Here is a 25,035-nt window from a genome sequence, read left to right on the forward strand (position 1 = left end):
AAGAATTCTATGTATTGATTATGGTTTAATGAAAGTTTGTTTATAAAAAAAAAAGATACTACGTACTAGTATATAAATAAGTCTAGTATAATAAGTTAATGTCCCTAATTATGCTATACTAAGTTAATCTCACTATTAACTTATAAGTTAGACACTACTTAGTACTTATACTGTACTAGTATAATTCGACACTTATGAATTCTTAATTGTTAATAATTGAACGAATCATACCTATAAACCAAGTAGAACCGAATTGAAATCGAAAAATTTGAAAATTTTGGTTTCCTAGATGAATCGGTTTGTATCAGTTCTCATATTTTCAAAAAAAAATTTATCGGTTCGGTTTCAAAATTTATTCAAAACTGAATTGATCCGAACCAGTTACATTCCTAGATGTCCCGTGCAATTTAAAAAAAAATAAAGATAAGTACTACATTCACAAATAAATTTTATAAAAATAAATTTACAAACTAATATGACTTTATATGATAAATTACATCTAATTTATAATAAAAATGACTTACTATCTAATGACTACATTAAACTACATTAATTTGTAGGTTTAATTTTATAATAGACAAACATAATATAGGATATTAGGATGTTTTGTTAAAATCATATTAGGATATTAAAATGTTTTGAAAAAATTAAATTATTTATTTTATTTTATATAAGAATTTAAAAAAATTATAACAATTAGAAGTTTTTAAAATTTCGAAAGTTTTGAATTTTAGTAAAAGCATACTTGAACTCAATTTCTGATCATTTTTTTCTCTGTCGCTGTTTTTCCACCAGATTCCAATCCATCATCCTCTCCCCCAATTAGATTTTTCAGTTCCTTTCAAATGCACAAATTCCACAAACTTCAGCAACCTCTCTCTGTTTCTCGATCTATGTTTTCGTTCCCAAGCAACCTCTTCTTTTTTCTCCTCTCTCTTCTTTCTCACAAAACCTAATTCTTCCATTCACGCCTCTCTTCTTTCCCCCATTCAAACAACGGCCCTCCCTCCCTTCCCACATTTGCAAATTGGCCCTCCTCTTACTCCATCCATTGATTCGCCAACACCCCGACATTGTTGGGATTAACCAGCGTTTTTTGCCCTGTTGAGTTTTGATAATCTCTTCCGTATTCAATCGCCGATTTTTTCCCTTTCCTATAGGGTTTTTTCCCCGTTACCGTTGTAGATTTCATTCCAATTTCTGACCAAGATATTACTACACACTTATATTTGCTATTTTTGCATATACTGTTAATATCTGAAATTATTTAGGGTTCTGTGTTTGTGATCTTTTTTCTGAAACGCCCATAATTCTTCCTGGAGGCATTTACAGCACATATACCATTTTCTAAAACGCCTATCTGGGCCTGCTTGTTGAGCGCTGAAAGTTTCCCTTTTAAGCATAACTGTCAACGATTTGGATAAATCGTCAGATTCTGGGGTTTATTGAACCCCAAAATAACCTCTTTGTATTAACGTCCAAAGTTACGTCTTTTGCTTTTGGTATCTGTTTTTTGTCTTCTTTCTTGTTGTTTGTTTTGGGTGGAAGGAGATATTGTAGTTATTGAGGGTTTTGTGGGAGAAAGTTTAAGCTTGCATGGGAGAGCATGAGGAATGGGCACAGCCACCGAGTGGACTATTGCCGAACGGCCTGTTGCCCAATGAAGCAGCGTCCGTAATGCGAGTGCTCGACTCGGACCGATGGTTGAAGGCTGAGGAGAGGACTGCAGAGCTTATTGCCTGCATCCAGCCCAACCCGCCATCTGAGGAGCGCCGAAATGCAGTGGCAGATTATGTGCAGCGGCTCATCATGAAGTGCTTCCCCTGCCAGGTGGGGCATTGATTCATACATATATACTTGTGCAAATTCTTGAGTGGTTTTTGTTTATTTGTGCATTATTGTTGTTTAGTCTGACTTGATATGGTGGCCATGTAGTTCTTTATGGTATAAATGAATTATCATGCTTTCATAGATGAAGAATTTGTTAAAATTGAAATGTTTTTTCAGTTGCTGCGAGTACAGAATGTGATTGTTTGCTTTTGATTGAATGGGAGAAGTTAATTGAATAGACATAGTCGAGTAAGAATGCTGAGGTGAGGAAGTTGCATGCAGAAAGAATAGAAGTGCCGGTGTAACTCTGACATTTTGGGTGATTGCCTGAAGCCACTAAAGGCATGAGGGGGCAAGCATTAATCTTTTGATATGAGTTAGTGAGAGCTAAGAAGGGATCACAAGTTTGATTGGGAGATAGATGGCTTTGATCTTGGATTGAGTGCAATAGTGAGACTGAATTTGTCTGGAAAATTTCAAGTAGTAGGTAGTGGGCCTGTTTGATTTCAATATGTATCTTTTCATGATGCAAATTTGGACCTATGATCATGGTTGTGTTATCATTTTTTGTTTGCATCTTTGAGTACATTAGAAGTGCATCATCTTCATGCTATGTATTATTATATCACTGGTCTTGTCGTAAATACCCTAAGTTATAATTTTTCTCTGCAGGTGTTTACCTTTGGGTCCGTTCCCCTCAAGACTTATTTGCCTGATGGTGACATTGATTTAACAGCCTTCAGTAAGAATCAAAATTTGAAAGAAACATGGGCTCATCAAGTTCGTGATATTCTGGCAAATGAGGAGAAGAATGAGAATGCTGAATTCCATGTGAAAGAGGTTCAGTACATTCAGGCAGAAGTATGTCCCTCTTTGTATTTGTAATATATTTGATGCTGTTTGATAAGTACAAAACGGGACTACAATTAAATGTGTAATGCTCATGTTATGATATAGCAATTATTCTAAATGTACAGTAACATATAAATTTGCATCCATGTAAATAATCCTACACCCTTTAGCACTAATTGTACAAAATGAACATCAATATAGTGATTGCTATTTAACAAATCTGTGCATTTTCCTAAATTATATATCTCGTGGTGGACCAGATTATTAAAACATACTGCGAATATTTCTATTTAACAAAGCTTATCTAACACACATGTTCTAACCTTGTATACTTGAAAGTTTAACATAACCTTATATAGTCCGAGACTTAAGTTTTAACATCATACACTAAAAAAAATTAGTAACCATCTATAGATGCTATATGTAGATATATGCATATTACACTTTCTTTTGTATGTAGTCAACTATTAGCAAATCTACACGTGCACGCACACACACATAAGTAGATTTAGCTACTCTATATGCATATACATGTATATAAATATATATTTATATATGTGTGTGTGTGTGTGTGTGTTAAATAAATGTAGCAACCATAAATGTCTATAATTTTGAGGGATGATTCATTTGTTCTTAATGTGGAGAATTTGGAAGGAGCATAACTCACGAGACGTTGAAAACTGTGAGAGAACACTTCTAGAATTAAAACCTTTCAGGTTAAGTCTTTGCATCAATGGACTACAGTTCATAATGATATCTACTATCTCTTGTAGAATATATTAGCCTTGCTACCTACCCTTCCCTAAAATAGGCGTTCCCCTTTGTATACCCTCAGTGTACAAAGGTAGCGCCCCTAGCGCTTTTTTAATAAAACGTGGCATCTACTCTACTTGTCAAAAAGTGTATATGTATATTCATATCTTTATGTATACTTGTGAAACATTTTCATTATACATTTTGTATACTTCCATCTATTCACAAACATCACTCAAACACAAAAACACTTTTTAATTTCAAATCTTCAACTTTTTCATCTAATCATTACAACTTTCCCAAACTCCCAAACAAAACACAAAAAGCATTACAACCCTTTCAAATTTCAAAACAAAAATTATATTCAAATATTTTTTTAACTTTATAATATTGTTATTCAACTTTTTCTCTCTCCTTTCCCAAAACCCAATAAAACATCTTAAATCAAACCATTTCACTACTATTTACAAATATTCTAAGATATTCTAAGTGTCCAAACGAGCTCTTAGTCTCTATCAATTTTATACTATCATTTGTTCTATATATAGACTTTGTATGCCACAAAGAAAAAGGCTCCAAAAAGTGCTATATACCTCAACAAATAGAAAGCCTTATAACCCTATGTACAAATAATTCACCAAGAACGAATAAAACGCCCCAAAAAATTTTCTGATGAAGAAACTTTATGCCTCAGCAATTGGACATCCACAGAAGAAACATTCCACATTAATTTCATTTCAATGACAAAAAGTAGGGTAAAAAATGTTCTCAACTACATAATTCACCTAACTTAAAATCCATTTTTCTAAACATACATCATTGAACTACATTGAACAAAAAACACATCTCCCAATGATATCGTATCTTTGAACTAATTTGTGCCATCAAGTTACTTATAAAAAAAAAAGAAAAAAAAAAGATCTGCCATCAAGCTTATTATTATACTAAAGAAAAATATCACCATAATTTAATTTAAAAAATAGACCAACCAAAATGATATAACAAAAGGAACAAAAATCATTCAACCGTGAAAATTCATACTCTTCACAATACACTTTTTTTTATAAGTAAAAGTATTATATATATATATATATATATATCAATAGGAGTAACCAAGTTTCTTTTGAGACAATACACATTTCAAGGAAATATGAAAAGAGATCACTCAACCAAAACTAGACAACAAGCATTTGGACAAGTATAGACCAAAATAAAAATAAAGGAATCTTAAAAGGAAAACATGCTCCCAAACACTAAAAGCTCCAATACCACCGCACCTTCCCCTTAAAAACGCTTGTAACTAGCATGTTGCCGGGAGGCTTTAAGAATGAAAGATGTTCCCTAAAGCTGCTCACCTTAAGGAAATTTTTAGTTGTCTCAGAAGGAACTGCAGCTTTAAATAAATGAAATTAGTTTAACAACAAAAATAAAAACTTGCATAATCAAATGCATTGAAATAAAATAACATCAAGAGGGGTGGTCCTACCTAGCATCAGAGGGGCATCGGAGGAGTATTGCCCATGTGGGATCAAAGAGTGGTGGAGAATTTGGAAGAGCGTGTAGGGGAGTACACTGTTGCATGCTCCTTCAAGAATGTAGCAGATGGTTTCTTTTGGGCCTTGGTAGGGATTTATGGGCCAAACCTTTGATAGTGAAAGAAGGTATATGTGGGAGGAATTGGCTAGCCTTCATAGTTGGCAGAATTACTGTGGTGCTTACAGGGCAGTTTTATTGTCATTCTATTTTTGAGTGAAGGATCGGGCAAATCTCACCTTTGTCTGGCTATGGTGGATTTTTTTTGAATTCATATTTGGATTTTCCTCGTGTCCCCATCTTGGGATGAGCACTATTCAGCCTTGAATCAAAAGAGGCTGCCTCAACAATGCTTGGACCACTTTCCATTATGATATCAACTCAAGAGGGCAACTTTAGTTAAAGCTGTAGTGGATTCCAAGTATGGCTGTGCTTGGGAGAGCGGTGCTCTAATGAGGTAAATAGATTACATGGGGTAGGGTTGGGGAAGAATATCAGAAAAGGATTGGCAGTCTTTATTATACACACTAGACCTGATTTGGGCAATGCCACTTGGACTAGATTTTAGCATGACCTATGGTGTGGTGAGAGAGCTCACACAAAAGCTTTTCTAGAAGTATACAAGGTTGCGAAAATGCCGGATTCTTCGATGGCTGATTTAATTTTACTTTTCAATGGCTCCCCTCGGTGGAATGTCAGCAACTCAAAACTGGGAAGTTGACACCATCACAAACTTTTTCAATCTATTGTACGATATGAAAATAAGCACTAGAGTTTTAGAAAAACTTTTTTTGGAGTCCATTCAAGAAATTAAAATTTACCATCCACCCATTCTAACAGCCCCTAACTATTTAGGACACAAATTCCTTTTCTTGGAAGAAAACGTGGAAGAAAGGAGCAACGGGGGGAGTCGAGTAGTTTGGGTGTTCCCCGGTGATGATAAACTCGATGATGACATCATCTTGGGATTGTTCAAAGAGTGTGGAATCTGACAGTTTGCAAAATAGACTGAGATTGAAGCTTTGTGTGGTTTCTTCATCATAGAGTGGTTCGATGGTGGAGTAAACTTGTTTAGAGGGCCCTCGAGGGTGGGAAGCCATCTGGAGACTGTTTCTGCTCTCACCCTCAGTCTTAGATTGGAATCAGGAAGGGTCGATGTAATACCCCGATGGAAGGCCCAAACCACATGGCATATGCTCCAAAAGGACTAGTCAATGATACAATTGGAGCCCTATTGGAATCTTATAAAAAGCAAGGACTTCTCATTCCTAAGCAATGTGAGATCTCATACATTACCTACTCTTATCCTTAACATATGTGGGTATCACAATCTATTTGTAACACCCCGATAGAAGGCCCAAACCACATAACCTATACTCCAAAAGGATTAGTCAATGATACAATTGGAGCCCCATTAAAACCTTATAAAGAGCAAGAATTTCTCATTCCCAAACAATGTGGGCTCCCATATACTACCTACGTTTATCCTTATCATATGGGGTATCACATTCGAGTAAGAAGAAGGGCAAGAAAAAAAAAGTTATGTCTGTTCAAAACTTTCAGGTGAGTAAGGGAGGAGGAGGAAGGACTAAAGATGGTGGATGAGGTAGTTGTGAATGAGAAAGGGGGGGGGGGGGGGATTAGGCTATTGATGTAGTTGGTTTGTTGGAAAATGAAGACACTTATTTTATTGAGATGCAAGGGGGTCCTATTTGCTATTCAGAGGATGAGGGTGAATTTGGAGTTTCATGTGATCCAACAAAGGAATTTTCTCCAGTTCCTCTATGTTCTGTTTTCCCTGATGAGATTAAGGAGTGTGTGGGTGTGTCTTGTGATGGTTTTGAGGAACAATTTAGAGCTTTATTGATTACAATTGAAGCTGGTCAACCTTCGTTGGCCAGATCTGTCTTAAAGAAGGAGAGGGAATTGAAAAGGTTGTCATGCTCGCTAAACTATGTTGGGAAGGGAGGAAGTGTAGTTAGGAATAAGGGAAAGGAAAGGGCTGGGATAGACTCCAGATGAAGCCAAAGATTATTTCTTGGAATGTAAGGGTTCTTAATGACCTTCAAAAGCGTCTTCGGGTGAAAAATTGGTTCAGAAAATGGAGGGTCAATGTGATTTGCCTTCAAGAAACTAAACTGAAATTTGTGAATCAAGCTATTGTTCATAGTTTGTGGAATTGTAGTACTGTGTGTTGGGCAGAGTTGGTGTCTAATGGGGCTTCGGGTGGGATTATAATAATGTGGAATAGGAGGGTGGTCGAGTTGAGGGATCATTTTGTGGGGGAATTCTTGGTGGCATGTCATTTTAAGAATATTGAGGATGGGTTTGAATGGGTGTTTGCTGGAGTGTATGACCCTAATGTGGATAGTAGTAGGAGTTTGTTATGGCATGAAATGTCGGGTGTATGTGGTTGGTGGAATTTACGTTGGTGTTTTGGTGGGGATTTTAATCTCACTCGTTTCGCTAGTGAGAGATTGGGGGAATCATATTTTTCACATGCAATGTCAACTTTTTCAGATTTAATTTTTTATTTAAATCTGATTGATTTACCTTTGGTGGGAGGAGATTATGCTTGGTCTAATGGTAGGTCATTTTCAAGGCTGGATAGGTTTCTGGTTTCGCCTTCTTGAGAGGCTCATTTTTCTGGTTTGAGTCAGAAATTATTGCCGAGATTGTGTTCTGATCATTATCCTATCATGTTGGATTGTGGTGGAATTGAGGGTGGGAGAAGGTATTTTAAATTTGAAAACATGTGGTTGAAGGATGAGGGATTCGTGGACAGGGTCAGAAGTTGGTGGAATTCCTATAATTTTTCTGGCATTCCTAGTTTTGTCTTGGCTGGAAAATTGAAATCTCTTAAGAAAGATATAAAGAGATGGAATAAAGAGGAGTTTGGGAATTTGGATAGCAAGAGGAAGCTTCTTTTGGAAGAGTTGGGAGGCTTGGATGAGAAGGAGGTGCAAGGGGTGATATCGGGGGAGGACGGTATAAGAAAAGTAGGGGTAGTTTCCGAACTGGAAAATATTGCGTTAATGGAGGAAATTTTGTGGAGGCAAAAATCTAGGGCTGTGGTTGAAGGAAGCAGATAGGTGCACTAAATTCTTTCATCAAATGGCAAACTCTCATAAAAGAAATAATGTGATTGAGGTTCTTCGAGATGGGGACAGGCTTATCATGGATGAAGAAGACATTAAGGCTCACATAGTGAATTTTTATGAGCAGCTGTTTTCAGAAGATTTTTCTTTGGAGACCAAAACTGGACAGACTTGGTTTCGACTCTATAGATCAGGTCGAAGCTGATTGGTTGGAGAGAGAGTGTGAAGAAGAAGAAGTACTTAATGTGGTTAAAGGTATGGATAGGGATATGGCTCCGGGTCTGGATGGGTTCTCTCTGGTGTTTTTTCAAGCATGCTCGGGCATAGTTAGAGAAGATATTCTGAAGGTGTTTGCTGAGTTTCATTCGTATATGAGGTTTGAGAAGAGTTTTAATACGACTTTCATTGCACTTATTCCGAAAGAGGTAGTGGCTGTTGAGATGAGAGATTTTCGGCCTATTAATTTGGTGAATGGAGTGTATAAAATCATTTTTAAGGTGCTAGCCAACCGTTTGAGCAGGGTGATGGAGAGGATAATTTTAAAATCACAAAACGCCTTTGAGGGGAAGACAGATTTTAGACTCTGTTTTAATTGCAAATGAATGCTTGGAGAGTAGAATTAAAATGGAGAAAGCTGGTGTTTTAATCAAATTGGGCATGGAAAAGGCTTATGACCATGTGTGCTGGGATTTCCTTGATTATTTGCTGAGGAGATATGGTTTTGGTGATAAATGGTGTTCGTGGATGAAACATTGTGTGTCGACTTCGAAATTTTCTATTTTGGTGAATGGAGAACCGGTTGGTTTCTTTAGTAGCTCACGTGGTTTGAGGCAAGGTGATCCCATCTCTGCCTTTCTTTTTGTTATGATTATGGATGCCTTGAGTAGAATGATTGAGAAGGCCGTGGATGGTAATTTTCTGTTCAGCTTTATGGTGGGAAATGAGGTACGGAGTAGTTTAAAGGTCTCACACTTATTATTTGCTAATGATACTTTGATTTTTAGTGAGCCCGATTCTAACAATCTGCGTGTTTTAAGAGCACTTTTGCTGTGTTTTGAACTGTTTCGGGGTTAAGAGTTAATTTATCGAAATCTGAAGTCATTCCTGTGGGTTCTGTTCAGAATATTTCAGACTTGGCAAATATTCTGGGGTGCAGAATTTCTTCACTCCCTATGAGGTACCTTGGGCTTCCTTTGGGGGCTTCTTTTAAATCTGTTAATATTTGGGATGGAGTGATTGAGAAAATGGAAAGGAGGTTAGCTGGTTGGAAAATGATCTACTTGTCTAAGGGTGAAGATTAACTCTAATAAAAAGTACTTTGTCTAACCTTCCCACTTATTTCTTATCTATTTTTCCATTGCCAGCAAGGGTTGAAAGAAGAATTGAGAGTTTATTGCGGAATTTTTTATGGGGTGGTAAAGGAGTTGAAAAAAAGTTCTATTTGGTTAGTTGGGAGAAGGTTTATCAACCGATTGATTGTGGTGGGTTGGGGATAAAAAATTTAAGAGTGATAGAGCATTACTTGGGAAATGGCTTTGGAGATATCACTTGGAAAGTAATGCCTTTTGGAAAAATGTTATTGATGTAAAATATGGTAGTTTGTGGGGAGGTTGGTGTTCTAAAGATACTAGCGGTGCGTATGGGGTGAGTTTGTGGAAGTTCATTAGAAAAGGATGGGGGGTTTTTTTCAAATCATATTAGATTGAAGGTGGGAGATGGGAAGAGGATACTTTTCTGGCATGACTTGTGGTGTGGGGATTCTTCACTTAAGCTGGACTTTCCCTCTCTTTTCAGAATTCCAAGGGATCAAAAGGCAGCTGTAGGAAAGTCTTTCTGTTGCATTGACAATAATATTCAGTGGAATGTTATCTTTATCAGGGATGTTAAGGCTTTTCTGGAAAGACTTTACAGTTCAAAGTTGATGCTAGGTAGGGAGGACAACATGCTGTGGATTCCTGCAGGAAATTCTAAGTTCTCAGTCTCCTCTTTTTACAAAATATTAACCAGTCATGTGAGTTGTGAATTTCCCTGGAAAAACATATGGAAAGTGAAAGTTCCTTCCAAGGTTGCTTTTTTCTGTTGGGTGGTATTCTTGGGCAAAGTGTTGACAATTGAAAATCTTAGAAGGAGAGTATGTACATTGCTGATTGGTGTGTCATGTGCAAGAAGGATGGGGAATCTGTTAATCACCTCTTTCTTCATTGTGAAGTGGCTAGGTTCTTGTGGAATGAGATTTTGAATCGGACTGGTTTACTTGGGGTAATGCCCAAGGAAATGGTGGAAGGGTTTGAAGGATTGCAAGAATGCAGTTCGTGTTTGGAAGATGATTCCTTCTTGTCTCATGTGGGGCATATGGCTTGAAAGGAATAGGAGATGCTTCAAAGACAAAGAATGTTCATTGGGAGAACTTGGGGATTTTTTCTTTAGTACTTTGAGTTTGTGGGCTAAAGCTTTTGTAATGGAAGATAATTTCCAGAATCTGTTTTAGTTTTCCAACACATGCCAAAATCCCATTTTGGCCCAAAAATATAATCCGTAATTTTCCCAGAAAATGATTCACACAAAATCCAACTATTTATTGAACATTGTAGACGGGAATCGCAGGCGGGACTATACCATCATCCCTACCGCGTGCACCGTAGGCGAGACTCTACCACCATCCCTGCTTACCACCATCACTACAGTGTGCACCGTATGCTGAGATCACAGACGAGACACTACCACCATCCCTACAGTCTCTTTCCTTTCTCTCATATGAAAATCTAATTTTCAAATATACACATGAACATGAATGCAATTACACGAAAACTCAGTTTTCATTTACAAACATGAACATGCGTGCAAATGCATTGTATATAAAATAACACAAATATTCAATAGCCAACAAAACCCAGCATAATCCTCACAACTCCATCCTCCAATCCAACCGACCCCCTTACTCCTCAGACTCAGTCCGGCACAAAAAACCAAATCACAGTAAATATATGTTAGAGCAAAAATACATTTAAATCTCAAATAGAAAATACTTATAGTACTATAACATACTTTTCGAAGGATCACGGAGGTGCAAGAGGTAGCGACACAGCAACGAAACAGTGCAAAATGCATTAGGCCGTGGGTCTCAAAAACTCACTTTTGAACAGGGACAAACTAAGACTCGAGATTACTAGGGAAGGGCTTAGTGATGTCGGTGAAACTAATGGTGGTGGTGGTTGGCCGTGGGTGGCGGCGTGGGAGGTGTTTGGAGGTCAAAATGCTCAAATCGGAAAAGTAGATGGTGGAGCTTCACCGGTGGTAGATCGGAGTTGGGGATGAGTGGTTTAGGTTGTTGGGAGGTCGAGGGTGATATGGTGAAAAGATGGTGGCCGGTGGTGGTGTGACGGCGGCGCGGGAACACAAAGAAGGCCGCGGCATAAAGTGTCGGGTGGGGACAAACGCCGGCAAGAGAGGAGATGAAATTGGAGTGGGGTGGTCACCGGCCAGAGGGGAAGAGAAGGAGAGGGGCGGTGATGGCAATGGGTGGCGCACGGAGGCGCTGAGGGAGGAAGAAGAAAATGCACAGGGAGAGGGAGAGAGGGGCTCATGCGCGAGGGAGGAAGCAGGGGAGGAAGAAAGAGAAAGAAGAAAAAGAGGAAAGAGAAAAAGAAAAGAGGAAAAAGAAAAATGGAGGGAAAAAAATAGGTCCAATCCTCACAACTTGGATCACAAAATGATCCAACAAAAATTATTTCAAAGCAATAAATTTAAATAAAATAATTTAAACACGAAGACTAAGTAAAATAAAATAATTAAATCCAACAACACAATAATTTTAAAACCCACAAACAACTAATTTAAATTAAAGAACAATTTAAATGCAAAACAATATTTAATATTAAGAAAGCACACCAAAATAGATTTCACAACTTAAAAATCATGAAATAAACAAACGAGAAACCCAATAAATTTTAAAACAAGAGAACCAATATTTAAATTAATTAAAATAATCATTTAGTTAAAATATACTAAAATACGGGGTATCACACCCTTGGTTATTCAGCTACACATTATGGTTTAGGGTTGAGGATTTATGTTATTTTCTTATTGGAGTATTGGGAAAAGATCATTCTTGGCTGATAAGCTATTTTCCATCTTTTTTTTTCCCAGCTGTTAAGCTGTTTTATTTAGAAAGTGCTATTATTTCATGATTTTTTTTCCTTGTTGTTGTTTTTGTTCCAGGTTTAATATTTTAGATGTAGCAGTAAATTATGTTCACCACGTCATAATCTAAAATGATTAATGGATACAATCCTAGGTTGTGCAAGCTCCGCGCACTCCCTTTGAAAAAAAGTGGGGTCCAGCTTTAAAAAAATAGTTTTTTCATGTGAGTCTGAAATTTATCCACTTTTTTCAAAGGGAGTACGCTGGGTTTGCACACTCTATGACTGCAAATATCCTTTCTCATCTAAAATATCTTAGTATTTTGGTTCTATGTTTTTATCTGACAATTGATTGGCAATCCTTTTTGTCTTCTTATATTTTCAGGTGAAGATAATCAAGTGTCTTGTGGAAAATATTGTGGTGGACATATCATTCGACCAGCTTGGAGGATTGTGCACTCTTTGTTTCCTTGAGGAGGTAAGGCTTCACTTTGGAAACTCATACTAATTCTCTCCTTGAAAAAAATACACCATGATTATGTCTAAGTCTCTTTGCTGAATCATAATTTTGGCTTCTTTAGGTTGATCATTTGATAAATCAGAATCATTTGTTTAAGCGTAGCATTATATTGATAAAGGCCTGGTGCTATTATGAGAGCCGGATCCTGGGTGCTCACCATGGGCTTATCTCAACTTATGCCTTGGAAACCTTGGTTCTTTACATATTTCATGTCTTTAATAATTCCTTCGCCGGACCACTTGAGGTGACTTTGATTAGCTCCCATACTTGTTTTGTTTTATTTCTGTCTATACTTCTGGAAGTTTTTGTTTTTAATTTCTTGGCATGTTCAGGTCCTCTATCGTTTTCTGGAGTTCTTTAGTAAATTTGATTGGGACAATTTTTGTGTTAGCCTATGGGGTCCTGTGCCCATTAGTTTGCTTCCAGACGTAACAGGTATGTATAATTTGCTTCAAGATTCTTGAATTAGTACTTGGTTGAACAGACCCAAATTTTGCCAAAGTTTTCCATTGATTTTTTCTTATTTGGAAATTATCCAGCTGAACCTCCTCGAAATGATGGTGGAGACTTACTACTCAGCAAGTTGTTTCTAGATGCTTGTAGCTCGGTGTATGCTGTTTTCCCTGGTGGTCAAGAAAATCAGGGGCAACCCTTTCTTTCCAAGCATTTTAATGTAATTGATCCTTTGCGGGTAAACAACAATCTTGGCCGTAGTGTCAGTAAAGGTAGATAATTTTAAACCTAATACACTTACTAATTAACTGTTCTTAAGCTGTTTCATTGAGCTTTTGTTGTTCCTTTATTCATGGCGACTACTTCTGTTCGTGACTCTGATACATGTACAACTGTTGATTATAAGTTGCTGCTAGATCATTTAATTTATTAATCTAATATTTTTCTTTGTTCTGCTGAAATTTGAATTGTTCTGATACATTCTCTGTTGCTATGATTTCATTGGACAAAATATATTGTGGTCATGTTATTGGTTAGTAGCAACTAGTCACAAGCTTGTCCTCTTGTTGTTGGAAAATTGTGCTTTTGACTAGCCAGCTTTGGTACTATATGAGGAGCAAAAAGGATTTATATGTTCCAGCCACTGCATGCGGCCACTTTTTGGTGTTTAAGTTTGTAGAATGTTTAAGTGAGAACTCATAAACAACTTGGTAGGATGGATGTTGTGTTATTGATTTTGTAATCTTTTCTATTTGAAATGCAAATCATACTTCATGTGATATCGTTTCATTATTTCCCTTTTGACTAGGTAAACTCGACACTTTAAGGCCATGTTTGGTTAGTAGGACTTTTTAGAGTTCTAGAGAAGTTTAGAAAGAAATTTTGAGATGTGTTTTTATTGGGTTGTCTGAAAGTGGGTAAGAAAAATGAGAAATATTTTGGAGAAAATTTTGGTTTTTGAGATTTTAATGATTTTTGGATTGGAATATAAATTTTGATTTTTTTTTTATAAGTTTATAAATTTTGAAAAATTAGCCCTGTTTGGTTTGCTTTTACTTCTATTTTTATTCCACATCTTGAGATGCGATTAAGGAATGCAAAGCTTGTACTCCACGGAAAGAGTCCCTTGGTTTACAGCTTTTTAAAAACAGGTCACTGGTTTTTTAACTGACTTTTTACTCTGGTTTTGTTTTGTTTTATTTTTCAAGTCCATCCATTGACTATCTGTTCGAAACCCTCTCTGAAAGATTTCCACATTATCATATTGCAAAATAAATGTAAAAAACTAAATGTACTTACAAAAGTAGTAAAATAAAAATAGAAATAAAAATAATAGGTTTCCATAAAAACTAAAAAATAAAATGGAAACTTACTAACAATAAATTTAACAAACAAAAAATTAAAAAACTAGAAAGGAAACAAAACATAAAAGACAAGAAAGATGTAGAAATTTAAAATGAATAGAAATTTACCAACAAAAAGCACATAAAAATAAAGAAAAAATTAAATAAATACAAAATAAAAAGAAGAAAATGGGGGAGGGAATCTTGCCTTCATATTTTAATTGTTTCATTCTTCCTGTCTTTAAAGTTAGATTTTTATTTTTAAATTTATTTCTTTTATTTTTTTATCATTGAATTATTTTGGTTCTTTTATGTTTTGCTGTGTTTATGTTTTGTGAGTTCTATTTGTTCCATTCTTTTTAATCTTTTTATGTTTTGTCTTTTTGAAAGCTTTTATTGTTTTTTAATCCTTGTTTTTAAAATATTTAATTTCTTTCTTTTCTATTTTTTTTTTTTTTAATCTAAAGAAGAACAACCTTTCTAATTTGCTTACATGCTTTTTTTTCATTGTTTCCTCATCCCACTAGTGTGCTTAATCAAATTGGAGAGGGACGTCGTGCGTAAAGTCATAGTGGATTTTAAATTTGGTTGTGCTTGGGGTGGGTGGTATTCTAATGAGGTACATGGACCTCAAACTAAACTTGAAAAGGGGGCGGGGGGGGGGGGGGGGGGGGGTGGATGATGGTTGTAGGACTTGATTTTGTATGACTTTTGGTGTGATGACCATCCTAGAAGGAAGCTTTTTTAAAACTGTATGGCGCTGCCTATGCACAGGAGGCTTTAGTGGTTGATTCAGTGGAGTTTTCCCTGGCTTCCCTTAGTGGAATGTTAGTTTTTTTAGACTGGCTCATATTGGGAGATTGATGCTTTTACAGAGTTCTCTCAATTTCTTGTACTCTATCAGACTCACCTTGGAGGTACAGATTATATTCTTTGGGCCCCTTCCAAGAAGAGAAGTCCACTATTTGATTTTTTTTACAGGGTCCTTATACCTTGGCTTAGTAACTCCTTCACTTGGAGGGAGTATCTGGACAAGTACGATACCCTTGTGAGTAGTATTTTTTGCTTGTACAGCCTCCTTAGGGAAAATCCTAACCACAATTAGCCTAAGAAAACTTCATATTATTGCGACATATTGCTGTTGTATGTGTATAAAGGTAGGGGAGTTTGTAGATCAGATTTTACTCCACTATGAGATTGCCAGTGCCTTTTGGATTGACTTCTTTAGTAAATTAGTTGAGTTGGGCTGGCTTGACTTATCCCAAGAAGGATAGTAGATCTCTTTGCCAAATGGAGAGGCTTATATGGTAGCTCACAAATTGCAATATTGTGGAAGATAGTCCCTATTTGTCTAGCATGATGTATCTGGATGAAAAAGAACGATAAAAACTTTGACTGTTACAAGCGGATGATGGAGGATCTTAACAACTTTCTTTTTCAATATTGTTCCTTTGGGCAACTTCTATAAATCTAAATGGGATGAGTTTTCATGATTTTCTTTTCTTTTTTCTATTAAGTGTTTCTATTTTATGCTTTCTGTGTATTTGAAATATGCCCTTTGCAATTCCTAATCAATTCTTCACTATAAATGGAGAGAAATGAAAGCAGTTTCAATGATCGCAAATGGACAATGGACAAGCTTAGAATGTTTTTTTTTCTTAATGCTTTATTCAATTGGTCGACTGTAATAAACTCATGGTTAATGATTTCCTTGTATCTTTAGGCATTCACACATAGGTGTTGCTCTTGTATGTGACCCGTGTACTTGGGCTCTACCTATTCTTATTAATAAAGTTTCTTCTTTACTGATAAAAATAAATAAATTCTGCACTAATATAAAAATTATCACCTTTTTCTTTGCCTTTGATACATTTTTTTTATTCTTTTATCTTGTCTATTATTTTTATCATTTATTCTTGTGTTTCGATTGATTTTTCATTTATTTTTTAATTTTTTAGAGAGATTTTTCTTTTTATATATTTTAGATATATTTGTTTTAGACATTGGAATCGAGCATGGTGCCACGTTAGTCATTTGTTGACATGACACTTTTTTATCAGTGGTACTAACGGAGTACAACAGAAGGACCATTTCTTTTAATAGCCATAACTTAAGGATTAAAAGTAAGTCTAAAAAACCAAAAGACCTTTTTTCCAGTTCAAACGGGGACTAATTATCAATTTTCCAAGAAACAACTGGTTCAAATCTAAGGGTTAAATGAATAAACTCTTTGTTTTTGAGAGCTTTCTTCTAGTTTGAGACAGCCCAAAAGGGAAGCATATAATCTACTGTTTGATGGAGTCGTCTAGTTTCCTTTTCTCATTTCCCTTCAGGGTTGAGCAATTCAGGCACCTCAAAGTTAAAACAGAGTCTTGAGCTCATTTAACTGGGAAATTGACATGGTTTATGCACATTAGTTGCACCTATCATTTACAGAGGAGATAATAAAAATTACCACCAGTGCTTTCTTTTGGACTGATTTTGAGTCCTCTACTTGGTTTGAATAGGCTTTCTTAGTTATTGAGAACAACTAGTGTCCCATGTTGTTTTCCTTGAAAACTCTGCATGGAGCGTATAGTATTTTAGTTAGCTACTGAATATGATCAAAGGGGTTTTTATCTCTGTTCTGTCGTAGTGTCATAATCCTATTCGCATACTGGATTTTTGTTTCCTTTTATGGTAGTTCAGAAACTTAAAGGGAGCTGCAAATGTTAGTGATGTTAGGAATAATCCCAAAAGCTTAGGCTATCAGGGAGTGGGCTAACAATGAGTAACCATCCTTAAGCACTAACTAACCGTAAGGACCAAGAGTTGGCTTTGAACAATCAGTAAGTGGATAAATAATGTTTAGGTATCTTGCACCAGCACTTACAGGTTGAAATAATGAATATTTTTAATGCTGAAGCAAAATCCTTGTGCTAATAGCTGCGATACTTCTGTGTTGTACTGTATATTGCACGATTGGCTTGGGGCTGTATTTTCCTATTACTTAGGAGGTCTGTGCCTTGTTGCACTCACCATACTTAATGAACGATATATTTCACATTTCACACATTCATGTCACCTGCATTGCATTCGTATGCACGAATCCATTAAATAAAAAATTAATTGTACTGTAGCCAGATACATTGTAAAAGGTATTAAATTGAGGGTTAAACAACGTATGGCTAGAACGTGGATATTTTTTTTTTCTTTCTGCATTTATAAAACTAAGCTTTTTTTAACATGTGTCTGCTCTGCATACTTTATGCACTTACCGGGAAGTTAGCACTCAACAGGACCGAGAGCACAAAGATGTCCATTAGTGGAGTTCTGTCTCTTTTGTTTTCCTTTTGTGTTTATTTTTGTTGACCTGATTTTACCCTCACTTGTTGCTATGATTTTATGCTCACTTGTTGGCATTTATGGTAATAAATTTTTGCATATCGATATTCTTATAGCACAAGCACGAGCTTACCCTTTTCTACAGAATAGAATATTGATATACGCATATTTTCTAGGTAACTTTTTTAGGATACGTAGTGCTTTCACATTTGGCGCTAAAAGGCTGGCAAGGTTACTTGATTGCCCAAAAGATGACCTATTGTTTGAAGTAAATCAGTTCTTTTTTAACACTTGGGAGAGACATGGCAGTGGCCATCGTCCTGATGCCCCAAGGAATGACTTGTGGCACTTGAGATTGTCCAATTCAGACCACTTAAATGAGTCTGAGAGTCTCAGGAGTAATTCAAGTGACCAAAGAAATGATTTTTCCTCTCATCATGAAAGTCAAGTTGATGGAACACGAAGTTCACTTGGTGATTCCTTCCAGCATGGTAATCATTTCCTGGAAAGTGCAACTAGAACCAGTGATGGAAACCCAAACAACTCGAGGATATCCAATCAGGTTAGACGAGAAATCAGTTCCAATGAAGGTGCACATGTGGATATGGTTCAGAAAAGTTCCAATGCTGATAACCTTGCAAATGACATCCAGGGGAAGTTTGTCTTTGCAAGGACACGTTCCAGCCCTGAGCTTACTGAAACGTATTGTGAAATTTCTTCTCGTGCAAGGTGTAGTAGAGCCCAGAAAGTGGAAAAGCCCAGAACTTTTCTGCTAGGTTGGATAATAGGAGTAAGAACCAAGAATCTGATATTTTGGCAAACCATAGTGCTAGAACTGAGGAACCTTCATCTGTTAGGCACTTCTCCACCCGTCATGGTCTAGACACTGCTGCTGATTCAAACAACGGTTCCAATAGTTACCATGAAGAATCAGGCTCAGGAGCTATGAGTGAAAACTTTGCTCCTGTTCTGGGGACACAGGGAATGCATCAGGACGAGCAAGATCTTGTGAACATGTTGGCATCTTCTACAGCACATGGTTTTAATGGAGAGGTTCATCTTCCACTGAATATGGCTTCTGGTCACATACCTCTTTCTATCCCCTCTTCAGTTCTAGCTTCAATGGGATATGCTCCAAGAAATTTGGGCAGAATGTTTCCCACAAATATCCCATTTATTGAGACACCTTGGGGAACAAACATGCAATATCCTCAAGGTTTTCCTTCGCCATTAGCTCCAAATTTCCCTGGCATGGGATGGAGCTCAAATCCTGAAGATTTGATTGAACTTGGTAAGGAGAACTTTCGATCAGTTGAAATGAACCACTGGGTTTCTGATCATGATAACTGGCATGAGCAGGACAGGGGCTCTGCTGGTGGGTTTGATCTTGATCGTGAAAGTTTTGAACTGCTTCAGTCGGATGACAAGCAACAGTCAACTTCAGCTAGTTTTAATGTTGTTCCTTCCTCACGGGTTGCTAGTTCTAAAATCTCTACAAGAGTTCAACAGAAGATTACAAAAGAAAACCGAGGGTCATTAAGGTTAGATCATATAGACAATGTTGATTATCATGATAACAGAGGAAATGAGGTTTACTATGATGACCAAATTGCAAGTCCGAGATCCTTGTCCACTGCACCCCCTAGTTCACTGAGGAGTAGAACTTCTTCAGAGAGTTCTTGGGAAGGATCCTCGGCAAAGGTCTCAAAGTCAGCCAAGGAAAAACGAGTTAGGAAAACTGCTACACCTGCTGTCCCAGGTACCATTCATGTAAAAGGTAAGAGCGTGTCTGATCTATCCTCCACACAGACAGCAGACGATGATAGCAGAGACTGGAGTCCACTCTCAACCATGGGCACTGAAATTGTAGAAAGATGCATTGGACCTCAATCTGCTGCTTCTCTAAATGTTCCAAGCCCTCAAATGCTTTTAGGTCATGGTTCACGACAAAGGGTTCCAGATAATTCTGGAGCTGTTCCGTTTACCTTTTATCCTACAGGGCCACCTGTTCCTTTTGTCACAATGCTTCCGGTGTACAATTTGCCAACAGAGTCAGGAACTTCTGATGGATTGACGAATCATTCTAGTAGGGAAGAGCGGCTGGATAATGGTGATTCTGGTCAGAATTTTGATTCATCCGAGGGACTTGATCAGCCTGAGGTGTTAAGTAATTTCAATTCTATGAGAAGGGCTACTGCTGTTGACCCATCACAGCACAAGGCTGACATTCTTAATGGTGACTTTGCTAGCCATTGGCAAAATTTGCAGTTTGGGCGGTTTTGTCAAAACTCACAGTATCCTGCTCCTATGATTTATTCTTCACCTGCTGTGATGCCTCCTGTCTTATTACAGGGTCGTTTTCCATTGGATGGTACAGGGAGACCTCTGTCAGCAAATATGAATGTCTTCACTCAGTTTATGAGTTATGGGCATCGGGTTGTTCCTATTTCTCCTCAGTCTGTTTCAAATAGACCTGCTACTGTTTATCAATGTTACATGGATGAAATACCAAAGCATCGTAGTGGGACCGGAACGTACCTGCCAAATCCTGTAAGATCATTTTTAACACCACTATAAATTTTTAAGCAGTTCCTTTGCTTTTTAATTTTGTAATTAGAGTATGCCAACGAATTACTTTTACACTAACAGTCTTTCATATTGGACCTTTTGGGTGGAACATGAAAAGCACAAGACCCAACCTGAATTCTGTTGTTTTTTTCTCACTTGAAATGCATGTTTCATGCATATTATTTTTCAATATGAGGTTGACAGTATGTTACAAGGTAGACAAATTTTCTAGAAATATTCTGCCACCCGATATATCTCTATAATAAAGTACTTAGGTGGATGGATTTGAAAAGTTGTGGAGTGTTTGAGAAGTATAGTGAAGTCAGTTTTGCTTATTTTTTTTTTTTTTTTGTTGCACCTATAAAAAAAATTCCCTTTCTTTTTAATCAGTTTCATGTCTTATCTTTTCTGCTCTGTCAAAGTTCAAAATTAGTGGTGCCATAGGGTTATGGGTAACAACCATAGTTTTGAAAACTCGTTTTTTCATTTACCTGCAACATATTGTGTCCAACTCTTGTATCTTTATTTTTATAATGAGAAACCCCAGAACGTGCAAACACAACATTTCATTTTCTGGTGAAGCCCATACATGTTTAAGATGCATCACTGTTAAGCTGAACTTAAAAGCACTGATAAGCAATGCTTTATTCGTTCTATTATGTGGATGTTTAATATCTTATTTATTTACTTCAGAAGGTTTCTAATCAGGACAGACATTCTACAAGTTCCAGACGTGGGAATTACAGCTATGATAGAAGTGATCACCATGGTGATAGAGAGAGGAATTGGAACATTTATTCAAGGTCGCGAGCTGCTGGGCGCAGCCATGGCCGCAGCCAAGCTGAAAAGCTGAACTCAAGATCAGACCGGTTAGCGGCAAGTGAGAGTCGAACTGACAGGCCTTGGGGCCCACATAGACATGACTCATTCCCTTCACACCATTCTCAGAATGGTTCAGTTCGCTCAAACTCTATGCAGACTGGTCCTGCCAACGTGACATATGGAATGTATCCAGTACCAGCCATGAATTCCAGTGGGGTGTCGTCAAATGGACCTACTATTCCACCTCTCGTTATGCTGTATCCTTATGATCATAGTTCTGGCTATGGATCGCATGCCGAACAGCTTGAGTTTGGCTCGCTTGGACCACTGGGTTTCTCAGCTGTGAATGAAGTATCGCAACTGAAGGGAAGCCAATGTAGTGGGGGATTTGAAATTCACGGTGACTCTGCTCAACGGTCCTCATCCGATGTGCCTTCTTCACCCCATATCCAGAGGTAGTTGGTGTGCTTTCTCCAAGATTGCTAATAATTGTAAAACAACTGAAATGCACCAAGTCTGTAAGTACTGTATTTTTCCAGTTGTGCTGCTGCCAGCTTCTGGTTGACCCCATAGTATGGGTCCAGCTCGTCATACCGATCTGTTAAATAAGTGGTTTCATTTATCATAAACCTCTTGAACTTGTTATTGTGATAGCATAATGTGTAAACCCAGGGAGAGAAGAGAAGGAATGATAATTGTTTTTTGTGCTGTCGTTTATGGTCTAAAATTTAATTTTGTATGTTTGTTCTATGTTTTCGTCAGTTGCTTCCTTTTATTTCACTGGAATTCTTTTGTGATGCTGTGAATTTTTTTTTTAATCTTAACAGGGGGATTTGATTATTTAACAGAGCGGTAACTCAGAAGAAAATGTCAGTTGAAAGCTGAGGATTTTTTGCCTCTGTGCATTTCCAACCAGGGAGGGAATGATACTGGGAGAAATTATGATGGGAAACCCTTCCATTTTCGAACAAGAGATGCCATGATAGCGGAAGATATCCAATTATGATGGGAAACCCTTCCATTTTCGAACAAGAGATGACATGATAGAGGAAGAATTGGATATCTGATTTGAACATATCTTAACATGTTTTTCATGGAAGGGTCACCCTTAAGTGCTGGCCTTGTGCTTATTTGTACAATACATAGTTGGATGAGTTGGATGTGCTCTGTTTTCGAGGATAACAGGGTTTCGGTGGTGCTGGATGCAGGAAACTAGCTAGTTTTTCATTTCTGGCTGATAAATTGTAACCCCACTGAAATAGGAACTCCAGGGGCTTTGAATTTAGGATTTTACTTATAAAATTGCTTATGTCAGGATTTTCTCTACACGATGTATTAGGGCTTTTTTAATCAAAATGCTCATCATTTGGCGGCTCTTTTATGAACTTGCCTAATATGTTACCAGTGTATCAATAACAACGATAATTTTGGATGGAGAATTCTAGCTAGCTTTGACTATGGTGTTCGTTTCTTTCTTCTTTCTGTGACAAGGCAATGGACTTGATGAAGAAGCAGGGTTTAGAAGAGGAAGAATGGCAAGAACCAAAAGAAAACCCCCACTTTATAGAAAGGGATAAGAGATATTCTTCGTATAGCAGGTAAGTGCTCATACTTGTCAAAAACAAAATTGCTCATACTTCTGTATTATATTTTTTGTTTTTGGCTGTAGTTATGTTAGGGGTCTTAATGATCCTTTTTTTATGCTCTTTAATTATTTCTTCATGAAAAGATCATTTTTTATTTTATTTTTTTTCTTATAAAAAAAATGATCCTTTCATGTAGAAAGAATTAAAGTAAGGGCATTAATTTTCCTTTTTAATTTTTTCGAGTTGTTGAGGCTAAAGTCAAATCTGTTGATAATGATATGGTCTCAAGGGCCCGCCCTTACAGATATTAATGTTATCTTGGTTAGTCAAAGTGACGAAGTAATAATGCATTGTAGGATGAATATGATTGAAAATTCTGGGAGTCATTATAGTATCTAATATTTATGGTGAGAAACATTATTGTTAGCATAGCTTTGTATACTTGGGTTTTATGGGAGCGCATAGAAATCTTGGGCGAGAGGTGGAGGAGATTCAAGATGAAGGATACTTACCAGCCAAGGAATGCAGGTTGGATTTTCCTCACTTTGAAGGGGCTTAAATTTCAAAATCAGAGAGAGTCATGATGACTTCATTTTAACTTGGAAGGGGATGTCTTGGTATGGTTTCAGGATGTAGCAGAAAGTCTCTTCACTGGAAAGGCTTTAAAGATTCTGTTTGCCCCCCCAACAAGCATATAGTGAGATCTCATGGATGCTTTGACAAGGTTGAGAATCTTCAACAGTTCCTATCTATGAAGCACAAGCTTGGCTGCTTTCTATGTGGATTGAAGGATGAAATAAGGTCACACCCGAGTTCTAGATCTTAGAATTAGGGCTAAATTTTGAAATTTAAGCCCATGGGCTTACAATTCTGACCGAAGTGATTTGGGTTATTATTATTGGCTAATTTTTAGCCCAATCTGGTATATAGCTGGCCAGCAAATGCAATGGGAATAAAATTGAGATGGTGCAACTTGTTTTCAATTTCTGCTGTGTATTTGGGGGTAATTGTTGAGGTTCCTCACCCCTCCTTATGTACTTTAAATATTAATAATTCAAAAAAATCTATGTGCAGTCACTTTTGCGTGTTCTACTAATGTGATTGGCTGTATCATTTTTTTTTAAATATAAAAGAACTCATTTGGCCAATCAGATCAGTGGAGTGTGTAATGAGTACATAAAAGTGATTGTATATAGTTTAACTCTTTTTATACTACAAATATTTCATGTTTAGAAATAAATACATCTTAAGTCAAAAAAATATCCTCCAACTTTAGTGGGAGATCTCAGTTGCCAAACATCCATTCTTTTGATAAAAAAGAATGTACGTTTTAGATTCTTTTGGCAATGTTGCATTTGTGTTTTCAGAGGCTTGGGATTAGGTCAGAGTGAAGTATGGTCGTTTATAATGTCTGTTGAGGCATGAAAGATAGATGGGAGAGGGCGAACCACACCATTTTTAATGCTCCTTTCCCCTTTTCAAGATGCTGCAGATACCAATTTGGGCATATTATTCATTTAAAAAAAAAAATCTACTTATCATTCATATACCACACACCAAACATGATTTTTTAATTTTTTAATTTTTTTTCCCTTACCAATTGTGTGGTGTATGGATGATGAGTAGAAGAACTCAAATTAGTTTAGTAGGAATAAAACAAAATAAAATAAAATAAGTGTGGTGTGTGGTGTGTGAGATGATGAGTAGCAAAGTTTGTAGTCCTGCCGCTACAAGAATCTGTAAATTGAAATATATAGAGGGCTTTGGAGCTAAGAGAGATCGAAATGACGATACTCTTCAATACAGAATATTCAAAGTATATTTGTATGTTTTCTTCTCTACCCTTACGGATTACAAACATTTTTTTCTGTATCTCAATATATTTTTTTATACAAAATAGTGGTATGATCAATTTATGTGATTTCGAAAATTTGTGTTTCAAAAAAAACCCTAGATAAATCAAGAGAAAGAGGGATATAATCCCTAGATTGAAATTGCAGAATCATCTATAGGGAAATAACAATAAGATAATTCCTTTTTTAGTACCCTTAACTCATATGCCGCCTCTTGTTAGTTGATTTGTTTGCTCAAATTCTTGGTTCCCCATGCCCCTACCCAATGAATATGGTAGTTTAATATGTTAGATTATTCATCAAAGCAAGTCTAATAATGTTAAACTTGTCCCAAGAATGCACTCTGTTTGTTATGGTCAGT

At 36.8% G+C, this 25,035-nt stretch overlaps 2 protein-coding genes and 1 long non-coding RNA gene across 3 annotated transcripts; all 3 read left to right on the plus strand.

Annotated features, from left to right (window-relative positions):
• Nucleotides 1-742: 742 nt before the first annotated feature.
• Nucleotides 743-18,766, plus strand: LOC121247642. Its single transcript, XM_041146039.1, has 7 exons — nucleotides 743-1,830; nucleotides 2,503-2,691; nucleotides 12,591-12,683; nucleotides 12,787-12,969; nucleotides 13,058-13,160; nucleotides 13,265-13,450; nucleotides 18,022-18,766. Exons 1-7 carry the CDS (start codon nucleotides 1,597-1,599, stop codon nucleotides 18,726-18,728), a joined length of 1,695 nt encoding a protein of 564 aa, XP_041001973.1. The 5' UTR covers nucleotides 743-1,596; the 3' UTR covers nucleotides 18,729-18,766.
• On the plus strand, nucleotides 6,657-9,732 carry LOC121247643. Its single transcript, XR_005937269.1, has 2 exons — nucleotides 6,657-7,677; nucleotides 7,763-9,732. It is a non-coding gene; the product is annotated as an uncharacterized LOC121247643 (long non-coding RNA).
• On the plus strand, nucleotides 18,644-23,894 carry LOC121247640. The gene is made up of 4 exons (XM_041146038.1): nucleotides 18,644-20,395; nucleotides 21,107-21,690; nucleotides 22,063-23,349; nucleotides 23,451-23,894. The coding sequence occupies exons 1-3, from the start codon at nucleotides 18,791-18,793 to the stop codon at nucleotides 22,070-22,072; spliced, it is 2,199 nt and encodes a 732-aa protein (XP_041001972.1). The 5' UTR covers nucleotides 18,644-18,790; the 3' UTR covers nucleotides 22,073-23,349; nucleotides 23,451-23,894.
• Nucleotides 23,895-25,035: the final 1,141 nt, after the last annotated feature.

The sequence above is a fragment of the Juglans microcarpa x Juglans regia genome, chromosome 1S (assembly GCF_004785595.1).
Source record: "Juglans microcarpa x Juglans regia isolate MS1-56 chromosome 1S, Jm3101_v1.0, whole genome shotgun sequence".
In the NCBI taxonomy this organism is placed as follows: domain Eukaryota; kingdom Viridiplantae; phylum Streptophyta; class Magnoliopsida; order Fagales; family Juglandaceae; genus Juglans; species Juglans microcarpa x Juglans regia.